The 25,154-nt window shown below is 33.8% G+C and overlaps 1 protein-coding gene across 13 annotated transcripts in view; it reads right to left on the minus strand.

Moving 5' to 3' along the window:
- The window catches only part of LOC144967133 (uncharacterized), a 75,358-nt gene that overhangs the window by 45,200 nt on the left and 5,004 nt on the right, over window positions 1–25,154 (minus strand). For 8 of the 13 annotated variants that reach the window (XM_078903991.1, XM_078903993.1, XM_078903987.1 and 5 more), the window contains exon 1: window positions 12,158–13,416. The exons of 2 other annotated variants lie outside the window; for them this stretch is intronic. In XM_078903991.1, coding sequence (XP_078760117.1) covers window positions 12,158–12,928 — 771 coding nt within the window. In that variant the 5' untranslated portion in view covers window positions 12,929–13,416. Of the gene's footprint in view, window positions 1–1,063; window positions 1,458–12,157; window positions 13,417–25,154 lie in introns of those variants that run through there. 3 more of the 13 variants (XM_078903997.1, XM_078903996.1, XM_078903998.1) reach the window with 3 other exon arrangements.

Genomic DNA, 25,154 nt, shown 5'->3' on the forward strand with positions numbered 1-25,154 from the left:
CATATTTGTATCAAACACGATTCAATATATATATATATAATATATATTATATATATATATATATATATATATATTTCAATAATTAGTATACAGATATGATTTTTTCTGTTGGCATGTGTTACACATATCTTCCGTTCAACCAATTAGTGTCTTTCAAACTGTTTAAATCGATTTTTTCACGCCGTGTTTTCACACATTCTTCTCCCTCTTTCAGCAGACACCAGACACCGTCATTCATTCTCTTTCCATCTTTAAAGCCTCTTTGAAGACAGATTACCTTCATCCTTTCAGTTTTCTGTGAGGGATGTGATTTTATTGATTTTATTGATTTTATTGAATGAAATAATTTATGATCGCATGTGCATATAGATGTCTATGAATACGCGCTTCTGGAAAGAAATTACATTATTATATTAAATTAATTATTATATATTATTATTATTATTATATATAGTTATAGTAGTTATAGTAGTATAGTTAGTAGTGTAGTAGTAGTAGTAGTAGTAGTAGTAGTATGATAGTAGTAGTAGTAGTAGTAGTAGTAGTAGTATTCGTAGTAGTAGTAGTAGTATAGTATGTAGTAGTAGTAGTAGTAGTAGTATAGTAGTAGTAGTAGTAGTAGTAGTAGTAGTAGTAGTAGTAGTAGTCGTAGTAGTAGTAGTAGTATTCGTAGTAGTAGTATAGTAGTATAGTAGTAGTAGTAGTAGTAGTAGTAGTAGTAGTAGTAGTAGTAGTAGTAGTAAGCAAAAGTATGAAAAACGAAGAAATTTGTTGTGTTTTTTTGTTGTTGTTTTTTTTTTTAAATATGAAATCATCATTCAAGATTACGACAAGCAGAACAATAACAGTTGGACACGCGTTCAGGCAAAAAACTATAGAACGAATGAATGACCTAACACTTTTCTTTGTTATGGTTTTAGACTGCCAATTTGGACAATTAGATCCACTGAAGCTATTTATCAGACTTCGAATATTTACTATTTATTAACTATTTATTAGTTTTGATATCTTACTTAAACGCATATCATCAATAAACAAGAACTAAAGCAAATAAACGTCTCACCTTCTCTTCAATTGACATTGGAGATTGCTCTCGGATAAGAAATAAAGACAAAGTAAATTGTAATAATTTGTCACGAATACACTCCGACTTTTCTTTTTTTTAACTTTCCAATCACATCTCTAATCCACATTTAGAAACAAAACAATATCACAAAAGTAAACTCGATTCATGAATATTATAACATCAATCTATCGCCTAAATCCCCCAACTGCTCATTAACAATTCTTTCTCTAAGTGGTTCCCTAACGTCTTTGAAAGCCGTTGAGCAGGTATAGCATGAATTGATCAACCAGGAGCAGTTCCGTAGCATTAGACAAAAAAGTAGCACTAGCCCCTTTTATCCTCTCATAAGATCCATAGAAGTCATTTCAAATCAGAACAGAACGGCGCTATTGATTCTCTTCCTTTCAAGTTTCCCTCAAGATCGTTATTTAGAGTGCTGGCTTCCTGATTCTTTCACACTAATCAGTCAAAGCATAATGAACTACGTCTGCCAATTTACGATTTGTAATGACTGCGATCTTTCTCGTATAGTAGCATATCGCATAGAAATTGTGAAGAAGCGGGATTAAATGCTATCAATAAGCAAATGGAATATATTTTCCGTTGATTACTGTCAAAACCTAGCCGTCCTTGTATTGCGATATACAAATGAATACTAAAATCAAAACCGCTGTCTTCTTTGTAACCTCGATCGAAATGCTTAGAAAGTTTTGATATCTTTAAACGGTATAGCAAATTCTGTTTCTGATCATTGTGAAGAAGAAAAAGGAGAAGAAATGGTATTTGATTTATTACTTTTGTTCTAAAAATAGAGTGAACAAAGGTAGATTGGTAAGTGAATAAATAAATGAATAAAATAGATCAAAAAGGAATCTATAGATAAGTAGTATATATTGAACCTTGTAATGATAATATAATTATAAAATTTTGTCTATCTATCGAGCTGTGCACATTTGATGAATATCGATTCCGTAATTGCGTTTTGCGTTTTTAAACATTATGATAAAGATTGTGTTAAGTGTTATGCAATAACACGGCATTTACAAGTATTGAAATATACAATCATTAACAAAATGCGTTCATGGACATAGAAAATCTAATATAAATGTATAAAGTATAAATACCATAGAAGGCTTCTTGGGGTTCTAATTCATCTATATGAAATTGCTCATTCTCTGTATGATGTGGATTAAACAGTCATTTTTACTTTCTCTTATGTTCCTTTTACAAGAGGTGATAAATCGAACACTTATATTCCAAGGTATAAAACAAAAATTAAATTTAGACAAAAGTCTCTAGTTCATCTTCTTAAGTGTTATGCAATAACACGGCATTTACAAGTATTGAAATATACAATCATTAACAAAATGCGTTCATGGACATAGAAAATCTAATTATAAATGTATAAAGTATAAATACCATAGAAGGCTTCTTGGGGTTCTAATTCATCTATATGAAATTGCTCATTCTCTGTATGATGTGGATTAAACAGTCATTTTTACTTTCTCTTATGTTCCTTTTACAAGAGGTGATAAATCGAACACTTATATTCCAAGGTATAAAACAAAAATTAAATTTAGACAAAAGTCTCTAGTTCATCTTCGTGAAGTCCCAGGTTTGAGAGGGTTTCATGTTACAGGATGAGGGTCATTTTAACGAAGTCCCAGATCTGAGAGTTTTGACAAGATGAGAGTTATTTTAATCGATTGATATTTGAAGGTCGATTTTTCTGGCCAAATTTTCAAATAACGGTTTTTCAGACATCACGGCAGAATAGATTGCTCATATATTTCTTCCCGCATAGATATCTTTTAGCAGCTAGTGACTCAAATTATAGCCACCTTTTATCAATTTTCAGACATTGTCTTAAATATTTACAGCAAATTAGATAATAATATGATCTATCTTCTCAAAATAGTATATTATGTCGGGTTGATAATAAATAAAAAATAAAATTCCCTTTATTCATCCCCAAGGGGAAATTTGTCTTTAGGGTCTATTCCAAGGGAAGACTGGAATAACCCAGCGTCAGCCGCAGAGCAGCGCCGCAAAGTGAGCTAGGGCGAGGTGACTTGCTCAAGGCCACACAGTGCAGCGGCGGGTGATTGATCTCGGTACCTTTCGGGTACGAAGCAAAGACCGTACCGCTGAGCTGCGCTGCCCCAATAAGTAATATAGTAATTAAAAATTAAATTTACCTGAAATGTGAGATTTTAGTTTTTGCTATTTTAAAAATCTGTATTCAATGTCCTGAATTAAAGATATGCAAGTTGACCTTAAGTCTTGTATATGTTTTACTATAAAATCAAATTATAACATGTAAATCAAACGGCAGAGGCAGGGTGTCGCGTATTATTTTGTTTTCGAATTGGCATTATTTTTATTCATTTGTTGTTTTATTTACTTTTTTGTTTGGGTTTTTTTTTCGGCTAGTGGTGGTGGGGGTAGTGGTGGTGTTGGTGGTGGTGGTGGTGGTGGCGGTGTTGGAAAAGTGGTTGGGGGGGGGGGGGGGGGTGCCATTTCATGTCTGTGTCAAGAAATGATAAAAATCGAATTCTGTAAGTAAATCTAAGAATTGGAAACGTTTGAGAACGTTATAAATTTTGGGGAATTTTGTAGTGTCGTGTAAATATGTATGTTGATATCTTTATGGAATAAGGAGTAAGTAAGAGCCAGAGATAGAGATAGATTGATAAATAGATAGATAGATAGATAGATAGATAGATAGATAGATATAGATAGATAGATAGATAGATAGATAGATAGATAGATAGATAGAGAGAGAAAAAAAGAGAGAGAGAGAGAGCAATAGAGAGAGAAAGAGAGAGAGAGCAATAGAGAGAGAGAGAAAGAGAGAGAGAGAGAAGAGAGAGAGAGAGAGAGAGAGAGAGAGAGAGAGAGAGAGAGAGAATTTTCCTTTTCCTTTTCTCAACGATTTATCAGCAATATGATATTGAATGGTATCCTATAAACCATTGCCAATGTCACAATAACACATGAGATAAGAACAATATCTACCGTATTGATTGTTTTCTTTCTAAAATCCTGCCGTACTGTTTTCTATTCAATCACTCACTCAATCAATCAATCAATCAATCAATGGATCAATCGATTAGTTCACGGTTCAGTTTGTACGGTCCTTGGGGCATTGTCCTTTTGAATGGGGTTTGGTCCTTTAACTGAATTAACAAACTAGATTAAATAAAGCGTGATTAAGTTGGCATTGACACGGCACTGCTTTTAACCAGTTGACTGCCTTACTCTGGAAAAAAAAAACGTATTATTTAAAAATGGCCAGAAAACTCTCCTTCAAATATCGATCGTTTTAAATGACCCCCATTTTGGCAAAACTTTCAAACCTGGGACCTTACGAGGTCTTCCTTCACTCCCAGGTTTGGGACTTTTTTTTTTGCCAAGATGGGGGTCATTTAAATCGATCGATATTCGAAGGACGAGTTTTCTGGCCAAATTTTTAAAAACATGTCTTTCTAGAGTACGGGAATCAACTGGTTAAAATGTGAAATATAAAAGAAAATACGGAAACATGGATAATGGGTATTTATCTATTGTCCTTATAACCCTAGGTCCTAATCCCCTTAATTCAATTATTACGAACATTAAAAACGACGTTTGATTCAATAGAATGTGTGGTATAAAGGTAAGGATTGCCCTTCACTTCAAGGCACGTCATCATTATAATATTGTGTGAATCGCCTGTTTAAACTCGACCGTACTCTGGAAAAAAAACCCATAATATTTGAAAATTTGGCCAGAAAACTCGTCCTTCAAATATCGATCGATTTAAATGACCCTCAATTTGACAGAAACTCTCAAACCTGGGACTGCACGAAAAAAGGCCCAGGTTTGAGAGTTTTTGCCTAGATGAGGGTCATTTAAATCGATCGATATTTGAAGGACGAGTTTTCTGGCCAAATTTTTAAATAATATAGGTTTTTCCATAGTACGGCAGTTGGTGTTTTGTCCTAATGAAGCGGAGGCCAGAAAGCTAAAACTTGAGCATTTTTATAACGCAATATCCCCTAAGAAATGTGCTCAAACCGTTTTACAAGAGGCACACATCACCATTCATTTAACATGTATGACGTGTCATCACCCATGTAAAGGTGCCACGTAGGGGAAATTCAGATGCTGATATTGGAATTTAGAGTCAACAAATTGAGATTTGGGTTAAGTATTTGCCGAGTTCAGGGGGAAAACCACATAATATGTCCATTTTTTGAAAGTCTTTTTTTCTGACTGCCCACTTTGACTGATGTCACGAGTCTTCTAAACTTTCCTTCTAAGGATAGAACTGCAGAAAAATTACTACAATAACTATTTAATGCTTGTAACTTACTCCAACAAGAACCTTGAGATTGAGTGATAACAAGTTCAATCAAATTGGCAAGGCCAAAGAGTCTTCGTAATGTTGGCACCAAATATTTTCAATTTGCCGCCCTTCAATGTTGTGGCTGGACAATATAAAAGAATGGACAGAGATGTCGGTTCCGGAGCTGCTACATAGGGCTAACAACAGGCAGGCATGGAGGAAGACTGTAACTTCTGCTTCACGCAAGTCCCCCCGACGACCATCCGGTCATGGGATTGAGTGAGTGAGTGAGTGAGTGTTGGAATTCCCTACAGCATACTTAGGTTATCTTCATCCCTTCAAGTTTTCAAAACACAACTAAAAACTCACCTGTTCCACATGTAATCAATTAATGGAATGTCTGTTTATATGATTATGTATTTCAATTGATGTCAATGTATTGCGCTTAGTTCCTGTTTAGGCGGAGTAAGGGCTAACCCACACCGGAGATCGATTCCGACGACCCGGCACTTCCGCCCTTTGCCAGGGCACGGACAAAATACTAAGAAAAAAGAGAAGAGCCGCTAGACCCAACCATACCAAGCTCGAAAAAAAAAAAAACGGCGGAGGACGTCGGGAGCTTGGTATGTTTAGGTGTAGCGGCTCTTCTCTTTATTCTTAGTATTCTGTCCGTGCCCGAAGTCTTTATCCGGAAGACGGCAGAGGACGGCAATACCGGTGGTCGGAGTCGGTGTCCGGTGTAGGTTAGCCCTAAAGATCTATATTAAGTGCAACTTTTCTCCGTTGTTCTATTTATAAAAGGAAAGCTCAGACCCCTGACGTCACTCAAAAGGAGCAGTTATAACCATTCAAAAAATTATGGACATCGGTGGGATTTTTTAACTCTATACTCAGCATGTGTGCTTGGTTGAAAAGAATGAGTTCTAGAATAGCTTCTTATGACAAATTAGGAGGAAGGCACTTGTAAGATACAAATATTGAAAGGTGTGTATATTAATCTGCTAGAAGCTGTGCAGTGCAAAAGGCAATAAACAAAATTGACTTAAAAAAGAACAAAATACGAAACACGGAACGTTTCAGGTTCAAAACCCTTATTCAGTAAACAAAAATACAAACAATCAAATCATAAATACATTACTTAAAAACCCAGATAGGTAGCAGAGAAAAGATAAGCACGTCCTTTCTGTAATAAGATCTTGGCATGTAAACAAAAGGATTGGTTCGCTTGGTAACTCTAAGGGATTGCAGTGTAGAACTGAATATTAAATTGCACGCCCTTAGTCATAAAAGCACTTAGCAACAGAGCGGGACTGTTTTGTTTTTTTAATTTATACAATAAAGCAAGGGAGGTAATCAATGAATATTTTCTCGTTGATCAATGCCGCATATCAAATAATATTAATGATCACTCTCAAAGTTTTTTTTTTTTTTTGTTTGTTTGTTTTTTTTCTTCTGTCCATCGATAAAGCAACGAATAGCCGATATGTGAATCACAACGAACAATAATGAATGCGAGGTACTCTAAAATATATATTATTGATCATAAGAGATATGATGATAGTAAAACCACTAAGTATGATATTAAAAAAAAAAGTATGCCTTTTCCGCCACGACATCATAATAAGACATCGGCGCCTAGGCATTCCACGAAGGAAACAAGATGTCGGATGTCAACAGGAATCACAATTGTTGTCCAAATGAGCAAATTGGGGGTTAATAATCTTGCTCAAGGAAAAAAAACGAAAGTGCCTGAAGCGGGGCTCGAACCCGGGTCCTTCCGGGTCACAGTGCAATGCCTTAACCACTCGGCCACTTCGCCCCCAAATATGATATTGACAAGAAAAAAAAAAAACGAAAGAAAAAGAATACAGTTCCGTGCTAGAAAACAGACAGAATAGAATTGGGTCGTTGTTTTTTCCCAAGCTAATCATTATTAATCGGAATTGCAATAAAAAAATATATTTTCATAAAAAGCAGGTTATATTCTTTAGCACTCAGCACTGGGTCATTGTGCACTCCCATTTGTGACCGGTCGCCTCAAAACGGTATTATCTCATATAAGCATTAAGCTTATTTTGTAACTGCTTTCAACAAGACAAAGTCAGATATAAAACTTTAAAAGTTTAACCCTCTCCTTACCAGCCATTTTCAAGATTTTCCCCAAAACATCACAAACAACTAACACAAAATAGATTTTTTATCACTTGGACACAATAGTAGAGAGTAAAATTCTTGCGATACATAGTTTCTGTAGCATAACATGCTCTACAACACACTGTTCATTTTCTTTAATTTCTATGATGTCCAAAAGAAATTTGAATAAGAAAAATGTTGTTTGTATGTGTACGAATGTGATGATTTTCCTATAGTTGTTAAGGAGAGGGTTAAAGAATTTTACAACTCCCAGAAAAGCTGATTAACAACTTTGATTTATTGATACAACCACTTGGAATGCATAAACTTCATCTTCCATTTATCTAGTATTAAATTTCATAAGAAAGTTTACAAAATAAAAGCTTTCTTACTTATTTATCAAAATAAAACCTTCTAGAATTTATATAGAGCTACATCCACCAAACTGGCTCAAAACGTTTTACAAGGGGTCCCTAGCCAAGAGCAACGTTTAACGTGTAACATGAGACATCAAGCCTGTAAGCCGATATTATTACAATTTACTTTCCGAAAGAGACAACACTCATTTTTCACCTGAATAGGATGAGAGAATGTCAGTAAAGATAATTGTCCAATGACTCAACTGTGCGCTGCTCAGAGCGGGACTTGAACCCTGGACCTGTTGTTCCGGAGGCGAGTGTCATACCATATAATCCCCACTTATGTGATTGATTACTTAATATTTGGAATTCTCAGCGATCAGTTGAATTGTGTTGATGGTAAGTAGTAGCCTTATGCCCGCCCTGAAGTAACTGATTGTAATGTATTTATAACTTTCAATAATATTTTAAGAGATCTTCTGATAGTTTGTAAGGCCCTACCTTTACACACATGTGACACATAATCTCAAATGATATTGTGTCGGATTGAACAGATCCCCACAATTGCTAATTTAAATATACATTAATAAGAAATACGATTTTTAGATTTGAACAATGCCAGATATAGTTTACTTCAAATAAAGATCAAAATGCTCTGGGGAGCATATTCTTTTAGAAAATGCAAAAAAATGCAAATCTAAAATTTTCACCTTTCGACTGATTATGTCATGCACTGGCACATAATTTATCATCAACAATAACTAAGGGAAAACAACCCCAACTTCCATACGTGTGGTTATAAATTGAATTTCCATCATCTCGTTCATCCCGACATTATAGCGTTTTTAGACGGCGGTTCTTTCATGCCTCAGGTCTTTACAGATTTCTAGAGTTCCAAAAATGTATTTTATTTCTGTTCCCTCCTCTCAATAAGACAAAGTCAAGTATAAAGTGTATGAAGCTTTTGATGTCTAGAGAAGATCACTACCCCCAGGAAGGCTGAATAATAGATTTCCTAAGATATTTGTTAGAAAGTTTTCAATTCAAGCACATATGGACAGCATGGTGCCTGATCCAGCTTTGAATTTACTTTTCTTCTTGCGGAAAAAATCAGCTTGAAAGAGAGGGATTTATTAAACATAAAGGACGGATTAACATTGAGCGGTCGGTCATGCAGGATGTATTATCAATGCGTTTTAACCCTTACTGGGCTTAGTATTCTATTCTTTTGTTCATTTTTCTTGGTGTTTTACCGTCTATACACCCCCCCCCCCCACGGGCACAAAGACACAAAACATTATTTTTTACTTATTCTATCAACCACCTAATCTTGCATTATAATATTATCCTTTTAACATTTAGATGATACGAGAGTACTGTTTATCAAATGTACTATCGATATTGATATTTGTATATACAAAGACTTAAACAAATATTATTAGAGAGAAGAAAAAAGAAGAGGAAGAAGAAAAAGTAGTAGTAGTAGTAGTAGTAGTAGTAGTAGTAGTAGTAGTAGTAGTAGTAGTAGTAGTAGTAGTAGTAGTAGAAGAAGAAGAAGAAGAAGAAGAAGAAGAAGAAGAAGAAGAAGAAGACGAAGAAGAAGAAGAAGAAGAAGAAAAAGAAGAAGATGAAGGGGGAAAATAACAATAATATACAGTCGCAATTACAAAGTAACAACAACAACAACACCAATATCAACAACAACAAAATAGATTTTGAAAACTAATAGTAACAAGATAAACGCATTAATGTCGTAGTCATGGGAGAATTAAAGATAAACCAATAGTGGTATCATTTTTGATTGAGCTGCATGCTATCATCCTCTGAGACTTATTACACGAAATTGATAACAATGTTATTCTAAGCCAATAACATTTAGTCCTAACCCTACCATTCTCGTCGTAGAGAAGCATTATATTCTGGTCCTGTTCCAGTCGTTTGATCGCGTACTAATGTTTGCAGAGGTATGTCCTAGGGATTAGTTGGATTTTACGAAGATCGGTGTGGGCATTGATAAGTATATCGGTATATTATATCTCTGTCATGTTATCTTGATTTTCTGTAAACCAAAACAGTGGGACACTCGTATTGATTAATCTCCATTGCTGTCAATATAATGTTAACACTGATCATTCAAGTCAATAATTGAAATAATAATAACGATGATGATAACAATAGTAATGAGAAGAAAAATAATAATCTATCATTATTCATATTGCTAATGCTTTCATTATTATCATCATCATCTTCATCATCATCATCATCATCATCATCATTAATATTATTGTTATTATTATTATTATTATTATTATTATTATTATTATTATTATTATTATTATTATTATTATTATTATTATAATTATTATTATTATTATTATTATTATTATTATTATTATTATTATAAACATCATCATGATTATAATTGAAAATGACTGATTACCTGAGTATAAGTCAGTGTAGCTACAATCACAGTACCCTTTGTACAGTAGATTCTTGTTTTAATAATTACGTCAGGTTAAAAAGACCTTCTGACAAATTATGAATCGTCATATCAATAAGTGTTCGATTTTGATGTTATCAACCTATAAATGTTGTTGGTTCTATTAATTCCATACTTATCCTGAATGCACTCATGCTATGTTCATAATTTAATGATATGTAAGGTTTAGAAGCGCGATGTTACTCGTATAATATAATGAAATTGACTAAATGTATCTGTCAATGTGTCAAAACATTGTGATAGATGGTCACAATCTGAATGGGTCCATTCCCAGCACTTCTTATCGGTCTTGTAGAGAAGTCTGAGCTTCGAACCCCAACAAAGTAATGCTACTGCGTGCTCTTTTGGTAAGACACTCGCTTTCGTATCGGAATGTTCTGGGTTCGAGCCTCGCTCGGGCGCATTATTGAGTCCTTGGAAAAGGCTCTTTACTCTTTACGCACATTCTCTCACGGTACTCATGTGTAAAATGAGTACCTGGTCGTGAACAGCATTGTCTCTGTCAGAAAAATTGTAATATCGCCTAACAGGCGTCATGTCTCGTTCTAGATGTTACGTGTTGCTGTTGTCAGGGATCCCCTGTGAAGCGTTTTGAGCACGTTTAGTGGATATTGCACTATATAAAAGCTCAAATTTTGTTTGTGTTTTTTAATTTTATTTTTGGGATGGCATTGTTTCCTGCGCTTATCTACTATACTGCATATCGTACATCTTTTCAGATGTTATCCATACACAATGCCTCCTAACAGTGCTTTTTGATTTATTCTTCAAAACTGTAAAACTATGTACAGTGTATTACTATTGAGGTGCGTAATATTCTAAACCATTTAATACTTGAGCTACACCTAAATTGGTGTCAATGTTAATTCCAAATAATATCCTGCATAGAAATAATGCCTCTTACTAAAAAAGTTTCTATCCTAAATGTCCAAACACAGAAAATAATACAAAACGGCTGTTCAATAAGTAAGACCATAGTAGACCAGCACTGCAAATGTCCATTTCAAGCATTGCAGATATTGTTATTTTTTTTACACTTTCAAAAAGTGGTTTCAGTACATTTTAACTCACTCAACCCTAATACCGATTACATCCGTTGTTTACCCGGGTTACGTTTACCCTATGCCTGTTTATTACATTGTTCTGAGACAAATTATAGGCGTAGTATCAAAGGTAATGGTTTTCATTTTTACAATGTGGATAGTTTTATTCAATTACCATTAACATGTCATGTTAATGGTAATTGAATAAAACTATCCACATGCTTATTTTTAATACATTTTTTTCAATTTTGAAAAGTAGCAAAAATCTCCAGGATTGAGTGAATTAATCTTTTTGGCCTTTAGGGCATGTCAGATATAGATTATTTGTTACAGTATTATTTTTAAAAGTGTGAAACACAATGTGACTCGTTGGCTCAAAACAATAATATGTTAGATTGATTAAAATATGGAGAATTGAATAAATAGACACATTTGGAACTTTGGTAAAAATTATGTTTTTTCCGAGAAAATACACATCATCCTTTACTAAACCTCGCACCCATATCATTTTAGTTTCTGCACAACTTTGGAGTCCGGTTACCCCAACATGATACCATTTTGAGATAATGGGTCACAAATGAACTATAACCTCGTATTCAGATCATTTTAGTTTTCGCACCACTTTGGAGTCCGGTTTCCTCAACATGATACCATTTTGAGGTTATGGGTCACAAATTAAAATTTCAAGTTAAATTTTTTTTTAACCTAAATGAAAATCAAATTTACCAATTCAACTGGCGTCTCCATCTTGGATCCGGTTAAAACAAATCTGGTTATAGCAGGCATCCCTTCTCCGTCACTGGATCCCGTGTGCTGGTCCGTGTTGTAATCGCTGTCGTCGTCGTTGTTGTTATTGTTGTTGTTGTTGTTGTTCTTGTCCTTGTTTACTCTGCCCACTTCTCGAATGGCCTTGGTTGTGTGACCACCAGTCGAAGTGTATCTCGACTCATCACTACTCCACCAACCATTAGTTTTGGTATTGTAATAATCACTAAAATTTATACCGTTACAAATGTCATCATCATCATCATTAATATCGCCATCTTTTTTAGTTTCATCCTTTTCGTCTAAAGAATCACAGTTCTGAACTCCTTTTGCTTTCGCTTTGTTCTTTTGAAGATTTCTCGCGTTACGATAATCCGGTCTCTTCAGGAATTGATTATCAGAGAATTTTCTAACAACACCATCACTGACACTTTCATCACTACTCAGGACCGCACCAGGAGCAGAACACCGTGCTGCAACCACGACAAGGTCAACATTCGAAACCACTGGTAGAAATCTATTACTAGCTCCTGTTACTGTTGAAGTTGAAGCTGAAGATATGCCATCAGACGAAATACTAGAATAATCGTCTCCACCAGATAATCCAGGCTTGCCATTACCTAATGGTCGCTCAGCAGAATTTGATGACACAGAAGTGTCTAAATTCTTCTTTATCCTCTTGCGATCCCTACGAATTTTTGGCAAACGCCATGAAGCCGACATGCTCAACATGATTCGGGTGTTTTTATGTGTTTATCTTATCTAAAATGTCACGTAGCTGATCGACAAGGTATACATAATATCCAAACAAATACAAATAATATAATAGCACATTAATCTATCCAGTGTCTTTTGTCAATAGGCAATAGCTAGGTTAACTGGAGATTAATAATCACAAAAGCCGCCACTGTTGAATACAATGCGTATAAAGCATGTAACTTCTATAAATCATTTCAAAACATGATCTCCTTACTGGTCTATACGAATGATAATGTGAGCTTTGAGTTGAAGTAGTCTATGTTAAAATAATATCTAAACTTTAGAACCAGGTGAAAAAAAAGTTTAGACGAATAAAGAAGTAGAATACAAAGACACTGACAATCGATAAAGCACTATTGTTGTCATGGCTGTCTTTAAATTTTGAGTCTTTATATTGTGTAAGCTGAATCTTTAAAGTAACTCGCTTGATTTAACGTCTCGGGTGATTTCATTTTGTGTGCATCGACCTTCGTGTAACAAACGGATTACAAACAAATCGTAGAGGGTTTGATAAGACGTAATTGATACTTATTAAACTCAAGATAATTAATGACACAATTTTCTCATGTTTTGATGTGTCAATGAATGTAAATAAATAAAATAATTGAAAAGCAAGCATTAGTTTGACTCGAAATCAAATCGATTAAGATCTTTACCTTTGAAAAACACTTGAGGTGTAGTGAGATAATATAGCCAATGTTATTCATTTGTTTCCGATCATATCAAAATAGTAATATATCAGAAAGAGTCGGGTATAGAAATTTGAATGCTAGACTTAACCTATCAAATTTGATATAAGAAAAATACGTCCGCTAAAAAGGATGGGTTTTATTTCTCACACTTCAAAAAGATAAAACTTTATAATTTTGATTATTTCTAATTTACACTTGATTTATGTTTATTTAGTTCTTGTGGTCATTATACCAGAATGACAAAATGTTTCAGAAATAAGAATTAAATTTTCAGATTAATTGCTAAATAGGGATGCTACGCCTCTTTATTACGTTTAAGGCTATGCCGACACAAATATGCAGCATAACGAATAATAAATGAGTTCTTAAAGCTAAAATAAGGTGCTAGTTTTTCATATGGTTATCTTATGACACGTTTATAGAAATAGTTTTAACAAAGTCAAAATCATAGATCATTTTTGGTCTGATGTAAGAGGTCTAGAGTAGGTGCCAGGATTATATCATTTGTTTTTATTTGATAACGGTTTGTCATACCTGTGGCCGACAAGTCCTAGCAAGATATTGAATATTGTATTTTTTTTAATATCATAATATAATAAGATCAATATCAAAAATTATGATGATGATAAAAATAATAATAATAATGACAATATTAATAATAATAATAATAATAATAATAATAATAATAATAATAATAATAATAATAATAATAATAATAATAATAATAATAATAATAATAATAATAATAATAATAATAATAATAATAATAATAATAATAATAATAATAATAATAATAATAATAATAGTAATAGTAATAATAAAACGTTTATCTTATTTAGAAAGATTAATGTATCTAAATTTGCCTTCACTAAAATATCGTAGACTAAGAGGCGATCTTTTTCATATACAGACTCCTCCTTCTTACAATATGGATTATAATGATTTAAAAAAAAAGTAATAGCATGTTACAAACATTAGGTGAGATAAGTTTAAGATAGCTGTTGAATTAAGATGCAATTCGTCGAAAAGAAATAAATACCATAACTGTGGCAAATTGGAATAGTTTAAAGTATGAGACAAAAACTTCGAATTCAATAAATATTTCCAGAATACCATTGATAAATAACTTATCAAGATAATTTTCTATTTCGATGAATAATGTAACAAGACATTAGATATTATTCCATTTTCTACATACCAAACTCTCGATGTATAAAGTTGGACATGTTCTAATGAATGTAAATATAGAGATAATTATACTACGAATATTGACTTGACACTTATTTGTGTAGTCGATATTCAATAATCAATATTACAAATTAGCAATTAATGTTGTTTATATAATTTTGATAAATTGTATAATAATGATAATAATAATAATAATAATAATAATAATAATATAATAATAATAATAATAATAATAATAATAATAATAATAATAATAATAATAATAATAATAATAATAATAATTATTATTATTATTATTATTATTATTATTATTATTATTATTATTATTATTATCATTATTATTATTATTATGTAAACCAACGTTTACATATTTAAAGGTCTGATTACCCAAAATGTTATGGGCTCATTGTTGTAATAGAATGGTTTAAAAAAAAAATAAAACAAACGCAAAATGTTTCCATTACAGCAATGTTAAAATAATATTAAAGTTCAGTTATCATCAGACCTGCAAAAATGTGCACCTAGGTTATAACATGTGTCCGTTAGAAAATTCTACACAATATGAACCAGCCAAGAATAATATCAGATAGTGATTAACTGTGTATCATATGATCACTGTAGACCTATTGGTACCATATTGGTGACCCTTCGTCTCAAAACGGTATTATGTCGGGATGGACCAGATGCTAAAAAGTCAAATTATAGTCAAAACTGGTCAAAAATATGAAACGTTGGTATTTACCACAGTAAAATATGATATTCCTTCTCCTCTATAAAGCATATAAATTCAACGTAAGCATGATATTTCTGGATCCAAATTCCATCTTAAGCATTTTAATCACACCGACTTAATACCGTTTTGGGACGAGGGGTCACATTGGGTAATAACTGTAGGTACTAAATACAAATCAAATTGTATTCATTACAAGTCACCAAAATGTTCCCATTACAGCCATGTTTAAAAAAGCTCATAATTACGTCCAGTTATCATCAGACCTGCAAAAATGTGCACCTAGGTTATAACATGTGTCCGTTAGAAAATTCTACACAATATGAACCAGCCAAGAATAATATCAGATAGTGATTAACTGTGTATCATATGATCACTGTAGACCTGTTGGTACCATATTGGGTACTAACTGTACTAACTACTAATCAAATTGTATTCATAACATGTCAGGGCTCAGAGTATCGCGTGTCGGGTGGTCGGATTGATTTTAGATGGGGTTGACCTTATCACTTGAGTGTTTGTTATTATACTCTGGTAGGCCAGAACTTGAACGTGAATGGTAACTGTTGCTATTGCTCTTTCGGCTTATGGTGGGTTTATATATAGAATGCGCTTGGCCAAGGAGTTCACAACATTGCCATCCGGAAGTATAACGGACCAACACACAAACTCTGTGTAACCATGAACTTTTATAGTCTGGTTAATACAATTTAGTGAGAACAACTCACAAACGCGGATGGCAAAAACAATAACAAAGGCCCGAGTGACGTCATCTGCATACTATCTATATAAGGAGAGAGAGAGAGGAGAGAGAGAGAGAGAGAGAGAGAGAGAGAGAGAGAGAGAGTAGAAGAGAGAGATAGAAGGTAAGTAACAGAGAGAGTTAGAGTTAGATAGATAGATAGATAGATAGATAGATAGAGAGAAAGAGAGAGAGAGAGAGAGAGAGAGAGAGAGAGAGAGAGAGAGAGAGAGAGAGGCGGTAATGTGCAAAAGGCACTTAACTTCGTCACATATTATAAAGCTAAGAATAGTACAAGTAACAACTTTTGTATTATCTCACTTCAAGAAAAGATGTCCACTCTCTTCAAGAAAACACTAAAATCTGATCCATGCATCATCAATTTGGCTGAAAATGCAATTTTGAGCATTCAAGTCATCCCAATTTAAAATACCCGGAATTACTAGAAAAGTCGTTTTGCTTCTCTCTTTTATTTTTTTATGTGTCTTCCTTACAGCGAGATATCTCTCAATATGGACAAATCGGAGGATAAAATACATATCTGAATGATTTACCAATATCAGACATCTGACACATCGTAAACATTTACTACCATCTCAGAACGAATTTAGTCGATTTAAATTGTGTTTAAAATCATAATGGTCCCAGTCAGATTGTTTTTTTCTTTTTGGGAAGTTAAATAAAGGCTTTTAATTTCAACTAAATCTTAAAAGATTTAACATTGTATCTTATGCACCAGGTTCATGCAAACACAATACTATTTGGAAACAATTGGTTGAGAATGTTTATGTTATTTTTGTCGAAACAAACTATCGTGATGATTGAATTGTAACTAAACATTTAATAAAAGCCGAACTGTCAAGAGTTTTGTATAATCACGTCACGAAGCTAGATATCTAGTACAAACCGAAAATTTGCCGATTTTAATTTTAAAATATGGACACAAATAATTGTATAATTTGGCAATTAACTAATTTTACTAATTTCTTGCTTTAAAAAACAAAATCAGAGATCAAAAATAGAGTAACACAACGTTATTATATCCAAGTAAGAAACGGCATGACACGTCTCCAATGCATTCACAATGTAAAGGCGGTTCAAAATGATTTCATCTTCTTGATGCAGGAATGACGAAAGCAAGAATAAGTATGAAGTCTCTCTAACGGTCAAGTCACCAAAACATACCACAACCCCATTATGAGTCATTGATTCTACATCTCACTAAAGTAGCGTTTTCCTGTGTTGATTGGATATGATTCGATATGGTTCGATCACTTGGCAAAAATCATTTGATTCGATCGAGCTCTGATTGGCAGGGACAAGCAATATATTGGACGATATTGCGAATCTAACCCTAATTTATAGTATAGATCGCCTATTGCCATCTTCAATAGTTTGGGTATTTATGAAAGAAAAAAAGGGTTGAGATTAAATTTGTAAGGATATGATTGTCTGGTTTTGAGAACGTTACTCTGAATGTAGTTTTGATAATAATAGCGGCCCAGTATCCCATGGAGTACAATTTATCTTTTGTAGTACCGTCTGAGTTAGCTGGTCTAATGGATCCATTCAACATGGCCGCGCTATTCATTCCGTCGAAATTACTTTTTGATCTCGTCACGTTGACAGTGAGTTCCTAAAGCTTATTAAACGCCGTTTATGTAAATTTGTCAACTAATTTTAGTATCTTCAACAAAGCACTCAGTGGTAATATCTAATAATATAGGATTCAAGATTAATGGACAGGTAAAAGAGTACGTTGTCATAAGGAAAACCATGTCATAATTTATTTTATTTCTAGATCCGGGTCAACCTTTATCAACCGTTTAATTTTTTGATAGTTTGAATTGATTGATTTTTTAAAAATCTCGTCAAATGAAAAGTTCTGAGCTTAGATTTTTTTGTTGTTTTTTTTTTGTTTTGTTTTTTTGTTTTGTTTTTTTTTTTTTTGGGGGGGGGAGGGGGTTAAGGCAAAATTTAATTTCATAATGATTGTTCCTTGTCAATTTACTATTTTTGTAATTAAAAAAAAAGAATTTTGTGAAGTAATCCTTCTTTGTCTTTATAAATACTCTTACTTTTAAGCATACTTTAATTCTAACTCTGGCTATCTATGAATTCCTTATATACAGAGCAATCCAGCTGTAGGAATACAATATTGTTTAAATTAGATTCTTTAAACAATGTAGGTGAACACTTTGTTTTTCTCTAAAGATGGCATACCGTTGCCATACTTCAATTGAAGTCTTTTTCAGTGCCATCAAATTCCCTCAAAACAGAATGTAAGGCATTAAAATTAAACATACAACGCATGTGTCCGCCGGTTACAATAGTTTTTAGCAGGCAAAATGGTGAGTATTTTGTAAACAAAAAGCGCCAAAGGACATTCTGTTTAATAAAATGTAATAATGTTCTTCATCACTTATAGATACTGTGCGCTTGGCTAAGAAACTCACAACATTGCCAACCGGAAGTATAACGGACTTACACATAAAACTATGTGTAACATTGAACGTTTATAGTCTGCTTAATACAGTTCAGTGAGAATTACTCATAAACGCGGATGGCAAAAAAAAAAAAAAAAAAAAAAAAAAAAACAATAGCAAAGACCCGAGTGACGTCAACCTCATACCATTTATATCTAAATTACAATGGATTCGCATTCCCTCTACCACAGGTGCCGGTAAAATCTCATCATGATCCACAAGATCGTGTGACTAGAACATGGATGGGGAGGGTGTAAATCGGTTGTGCATAATATGATTTTTTTTTTTAATTAAAAAATATATATATATATATATATATATATATTTTAGAATATTTACCACAATGTTTGAGACAGTCTACATTAATGTTTCAGGCCCAATTAGCCATCGTCAGGACTGTGTGTTACATGAGTTGACTGTTGTTGTTTGTTGAAGTGGTTCCGGTTTATAGTTGATTAACAAGAACTTCCGGCGATGTGGACACGTATTGTACATCTCATTTTTCGTGTTGAGTGTGGCTTCATGAGGGTGTTTGATTATAGTATATTTCTCTTCCAGGCATAAGCTACATTGTTTTGATGTTGGTGTGTATCCTGTTGACAACAACAGTCAACTCATGTAACACACAGTCCTGACGATGGCTAATTGGGCCTGAAACATTAATGTAGACTGTCTCAAACATTGTGGTAAATATTAAAATATAATTCGCTCCATTGCTACATGTCGAGCACTTTTCGTACCATATTTGTATCAAACACGATTCAAATATATATATATATATATATATATATATATATATATATATATATATATATATATATATATATATATATATATAATTTTAATATTTACCACAATGTTGGAGTGTTTAGTTAAAATAATAGCCAGACTTCCAATGACTTCAACATTGTGGTAAATATTAAAATAATAATTCGCGCCATTGCTACATATCGAGCACTATTCGTACCATATTTGTATCCAACAGGATTCTATATATATATATATATATATATATATATATATATATATATATATATATATATATATATATATATATATATATATATGTATATATATATATTTTATATATATATATATATATATATATATATATATATATATATATATATATATTATGGAAGAGATGAGAATCCACTCTGATATTTCTTATTCTATTCAAGAAAAATGTAGTTTATATTAGTTACAGTAATACAGGAGACTAAAATGAAAATATGGAGATATGAAACTTAGGGGCTTCAACATGTGGGTCACATACTACAGATGAAATAAAATTGTTTTTAGACAGCCATTTTAAAGATTAATTCTCACGAAACGATATCCATCAGACTATAAACATTCAAGGTTCACACAGTTTTGTGTGTTGGGTCGTTATATCCGGCTGGCGGATGGTGTGAGTATTTTAACTAAACACATAGCATCAATTGGCACCGTATCAGTAAACTATTGGGCAAGTCATTTATTGTTACAAACGTTCTCTCTTCCACCCCCCCCCCCTTCCCACTCCCTTCCCACCCACCACCTTATGGCATTAGAGACGAATGCAAAAGTGATTAATAATCAATTGAAATATCGTATCGACATCAACAGATCGAATAATCCCTTCCCAAACCGATATCCTTCCTTTCCTTCTTAAGACCAGCATTGATTTTTTGTTTCCATTTACGTTGGAGGATTTCACGCCGTAAATGTATGAAGGACTCGCTCGTGACTCAAACTGCCGTTTTATTGAAGAACACAGTATGTGCTATTTGGTTAACATTGCATATAGGTACTGTGTTTTAAAAAACCATGGCATCATAATAGCTAGACGTTGTAAAAGCAAAAGTTTATAATGAGATTACGGATCACAAGCAATAATCAATCCCGTGAGCTATTTTCTCATTGGTATCGTTTGCTTGATACCTAGAAAGAATCGAGTTCGACGAACCTTCTCGCGGGGTATGAACTTGAGCAATCCACCTTGCCCTAGGTCATTTCGCGGTGATGTACTGCGGCTGACGCCTGGGTTATTCGAACCTTCTCTTATAAGAATGGAGTATAAAGCCAAACTTTCAGTTGATTATGAATGAAGAGAACTTTCTTTTGTTTAGAATTATTTTGTTGAATTAGAAAATATAGACAGTATGCGCTTGGCAAAGGAGTTCACAACATTGCCATCCGGAAGTATAACGAACCAACACACAACACTGTGTGTAACCATGATCGTTTATAGTCTGGTTAATACAGTTTAGTGAGAAGTACTCATATAAGCGGATGGCAAAAAAACAATAACAAGGACCTGAGTGACGTCAACGTCGAACTATCTATAGTTGAAATTCAACAATATTTCACAGGAAAGTTATGTGATAATTTAGAGACCTACAAAAGGACAACAAAACTTTTCGAATTGGGAAACACTAGTCACCAATATAAAACAGAGTATTCAACATTACATAATAAGTCCTTGCCATGTTATCTTACTTGGAATTTTGAAATTTCGAACTTATGAATTTAGAATAACTTTTACAAAAATATAATGTTCCACGGAATTCCGAGTATTGTATTTTGTCAGTGTACGACTGTGTTGGCTCAATTCACGTGTCCCTACAAATTTCCACGTTTTTGGCACACTCTACTTTTTCAATTTAATCAGTAATGAAAGAAGGACTTAAGAGTTGGACATTTATGAATATATTTAATCACGTGCGGCTATGTGGTCTTGTGGTATGACACCCGCTTTCGGATCCGAACGTCCTGGGTTCGAGCCTCGCTCGGTGCATAGTTGAGTCCTTGGAAAAAGCTCTTTACTCACATTATCTCACCGTACTCAGGTGTAAAATGAGTACCTGTCCGTTAATAGCGTTGTTTTTGTCGGAAAAAAATTGTATTGTCGCCTAACAGGCGTCATGTCTCGTTCTACGTGTTACGTGTTGCTGTAAAGCGCCTTGAGCACGTTTAGTGGACATTGCGCTATATAAAAGCTCCTTTTTTATATGTAGCCGTGGCCAGAGTACTGTTGCATACCGAGTCTTACAATCTCACAATAATGTAATCGCATGTCATTCGAGCTAGCACCAGGAAGCGTGAGTCAGTACAATGTGGTACATGACAAGCATACTCAGATGAGCTGTCAATCGAGTCATAACTAAGGATCATCCATAATTTTTCCAACAGCCTTACTACAAACGACAGGGATTAAATTATCAGGAAGTAAACGAAGTAAAAAAGTTTAAAATCAACATTATTTGAATTTAGAAGTTTTAGTCTTTGAAAGCTTAAGATAAAAACTCACGCTCATCAATGAAGACATTTAGAAAGAATTCAAAGTTATTGAATTAAGCTTAAAAGTAAATATTAAGCATTAGATACCCTTTTGAGACGGTAGGTCAACATTGTATGGACAGTAAGGTTACTTATTTAAAAGCCGAACTAAGAAACGGTAACCCGAGAAAAATGTGAATTGGTAGTTGATTATGTCCCTTGGAAATTAGTCCATTCTTAAATCTATTGTGTGGTCTCACATTAAGATTTGGATATGCAGGAACATATTATAATTTGCCGATAAAATATACCCCCGTTATAGCGCAAAATCCACTAAATACGCTCAAAGCGCTTTACAAGGGGTCCCTGATCCCTGGTTAACAGCAACATTTAACATGTTGGACGGGACATGCCGCCTGTTAGGCGATATTACAATTTTTCGGACAAAGACAACGCTGTTAACGGCCAGGTACTCATTTTACACATGAGTACGGTGAGAGAAAGTGAGTAAAGAGCCTTTTTCAAGGACTCAACTATGCGCCGAGAGCGAGGCTCGAACCCAGGACCTTCCGATCCGAAAGCGAGTGTCATATCACAAGACCACATAGCCGCACTTCTTCAGTTCTTTAAGTAAGAAAGCTAGAGTGATCACAACATTTAATTTCTTTTATTTGAATGTATGGTTATCTCACATATCATGTCAATCATACTTTCTTTTAGTACAGGATATCGTAAAATTGAGTGACCATATAGATAGTTCGAAGATGACGTCACTCAGGTCTTTGTTATTGTTTTTTGCTATCCGCGTTTATGAGTAATGCTCACTGAACTGTATTAACCCGACTATAAACGTTCATGGATACACACATTTTTGTGTGTTGGTCCGTTATACTTCCGTATGGCAATGTTATGAGCTTCTTAGCCAAACGCATACTATCTATATTTGCTTTAAAAAGCATCTTGGGATGTATCCCACGATTCTGAATGGTTATCATTTTTGTGTGTGGATATTTATGGCCATTAAAATGATACAAATACCAACAAAATATTTTAAAATAGAAAAAAAAATAAAAACAAAAACTGAGTCATTCAATTTTACGACATTTAGGATTCTGATGGGCACGAGTGTGAGGGTTAAGTAACCAAACGTTACTTTTATCGTTTACCCTAGTTGCTATCTCTCTTGTATCGATAATGGTATCGTATCGAGTAAATCAAAAAACAACCATATGTTTGAAAATAAACGGAATATGTTACAAAAATAAAAAAAAAATAAAAAACAAAGCAAAACAAAACGAGGCTACAGGAGGGTAAATCTTCTTCATGACAATTCACGTGTAAATTTCTGATATAATGATTAGAATAATAAGAAACTACAAGTTAGAATACTGCATCTGCTATTTCGTTAACATTGTATATACTATGTTTTTAAAGATAACGGCAGAATAGTATGGGAGTATAGTTTTATGTTTTGTTAGACGAGTACGAGTATTTAAGTTTAATGATTTGTGTTTTACAAATCACTACATACTACACTGTTTGTTATGTGTAGCAATCTCCATGTCTTAATGGAATTAATACCAACGACTTATAGATAGATAGATATCTGATGTAAACAAGAGACATGTGCCAGAAACCCGCTGTGCGTTACGCTATGGCAACACAACACACGTTATGGTGTCGAGAGGTGGTGATTAAACTACACGCTATATTGCATACACAGATCGACATGTTGTTGTAATGACAAAACTGTTTTAATGGGAAAATCAACAAAAAGAAATTGAACAAAATAATTTGGACACACACACACACACACACACACACACAAACAAGCCCCCCCCCCCCCACACACACACATTTCATTTGTATAGATAGTTCGAAGTTGACGTCACTCAGGTCTTTGTTATAATTTTTTTGCCATCCGCGTTTATGAATAATGCTCACTGAACTGTTTTAACCTGACTATAAACATTCATGGATACACACAGTTTTGTGTGTTGGTCCGTTATACTTCCGGATGGCAATGTTATGAGCTTCTAAGCCAAGCGCATACGATCTATAGCCGAAATTCACATAATGTGCATACCGCATACGATTGTTATGGATTGTGCAGCGAAATTGATTCAATCAACTGCAAAATGGGAAAACTCTACCTCCTTGAGAAATTCTTCATCGCTAATCCTGGTTTTCGTTATAACTCTCTCTCTCTCTCTCTCTCTCTCTCTCTCTCTCTCTCTCTCTCTCTCTCTTTCTCTTTCTCTCTCTCTCTCTCTTTCTCTCTCTCTCTCTTTCTCTCTCTCTCTCTCTCTCTCTCTCTCTCTTTCTCTCTATCTCTCTAATTATTTTATAAAGGAATAAAATATTATTAAAATGACAAGTGAAAATATACTGGAGACTCTCAATGCTATGTGGTAAAGTAAAATACCCAACTTATGCCCACCAGATCAATCGTATAAACCCAATAAACTTTGTGTAACTTCAATAATATATACTCCGATAGAGATGATTTAGTGAGAACTAATCACCCAACTATCGGTATAAAACTGTTAACAAATAGATGATTGATGTCATCTTCCTTCATCCTATAGAAGGAACAAAATTGACTTCACACAGTTCTTTGTCACTGTTTTTAGACAGCCATTCTGGTGCATTCTTCTCACTAAATGATATCAATCAGACAATAAACATCAAGATTACACACATTTTTGTGAGTTGGTACGTTTTGTCCGGATGGCAGATGTTGTGTGTATTTTATCTAAACGCTTTACTAGTCATAGTTTCTTGACGTGACAGAAGCAAGATATAACGATTTTGGTTATTATAAATTTAAAAACAATTCTAACACCTTGTACTAACGAAAGAGTGAAAATGAAGAGGCTTCATATGGGAACTAAACAGACAATGATTCTTTCTCATTGTCTGTTTTGTTCCCATACAAAGCCTCTCCATTTTCACTCTTTCGTTAGTATTTTACGATCACCGGCTTCAGGCAGCCCCTACCGTTTTCTTGTCCACCCCGACCAAAATACCCTTTAAATGGAAAGACACCTTAAATCGGGAATGACCATCATCACCAAAACGTATCGATTAAGCGGTCACA

The sequence above is a fragment of the Berghia stephanieae genome, chromosome 3 (assembly GCF_034508935.2).
Source record: "Berghia stephanieae isolate SIO BIC M18660-M18661 chromosome 3, UCSD_Bste_1.3, whole genome shotgun sequence".
Taxonomy (NCBI): Eukaryota; Metazoa; Mollusca; class Gastropoda; order Nudibranchia; family Aeolidiidae; genus Berghia; species Berghia stephanieae.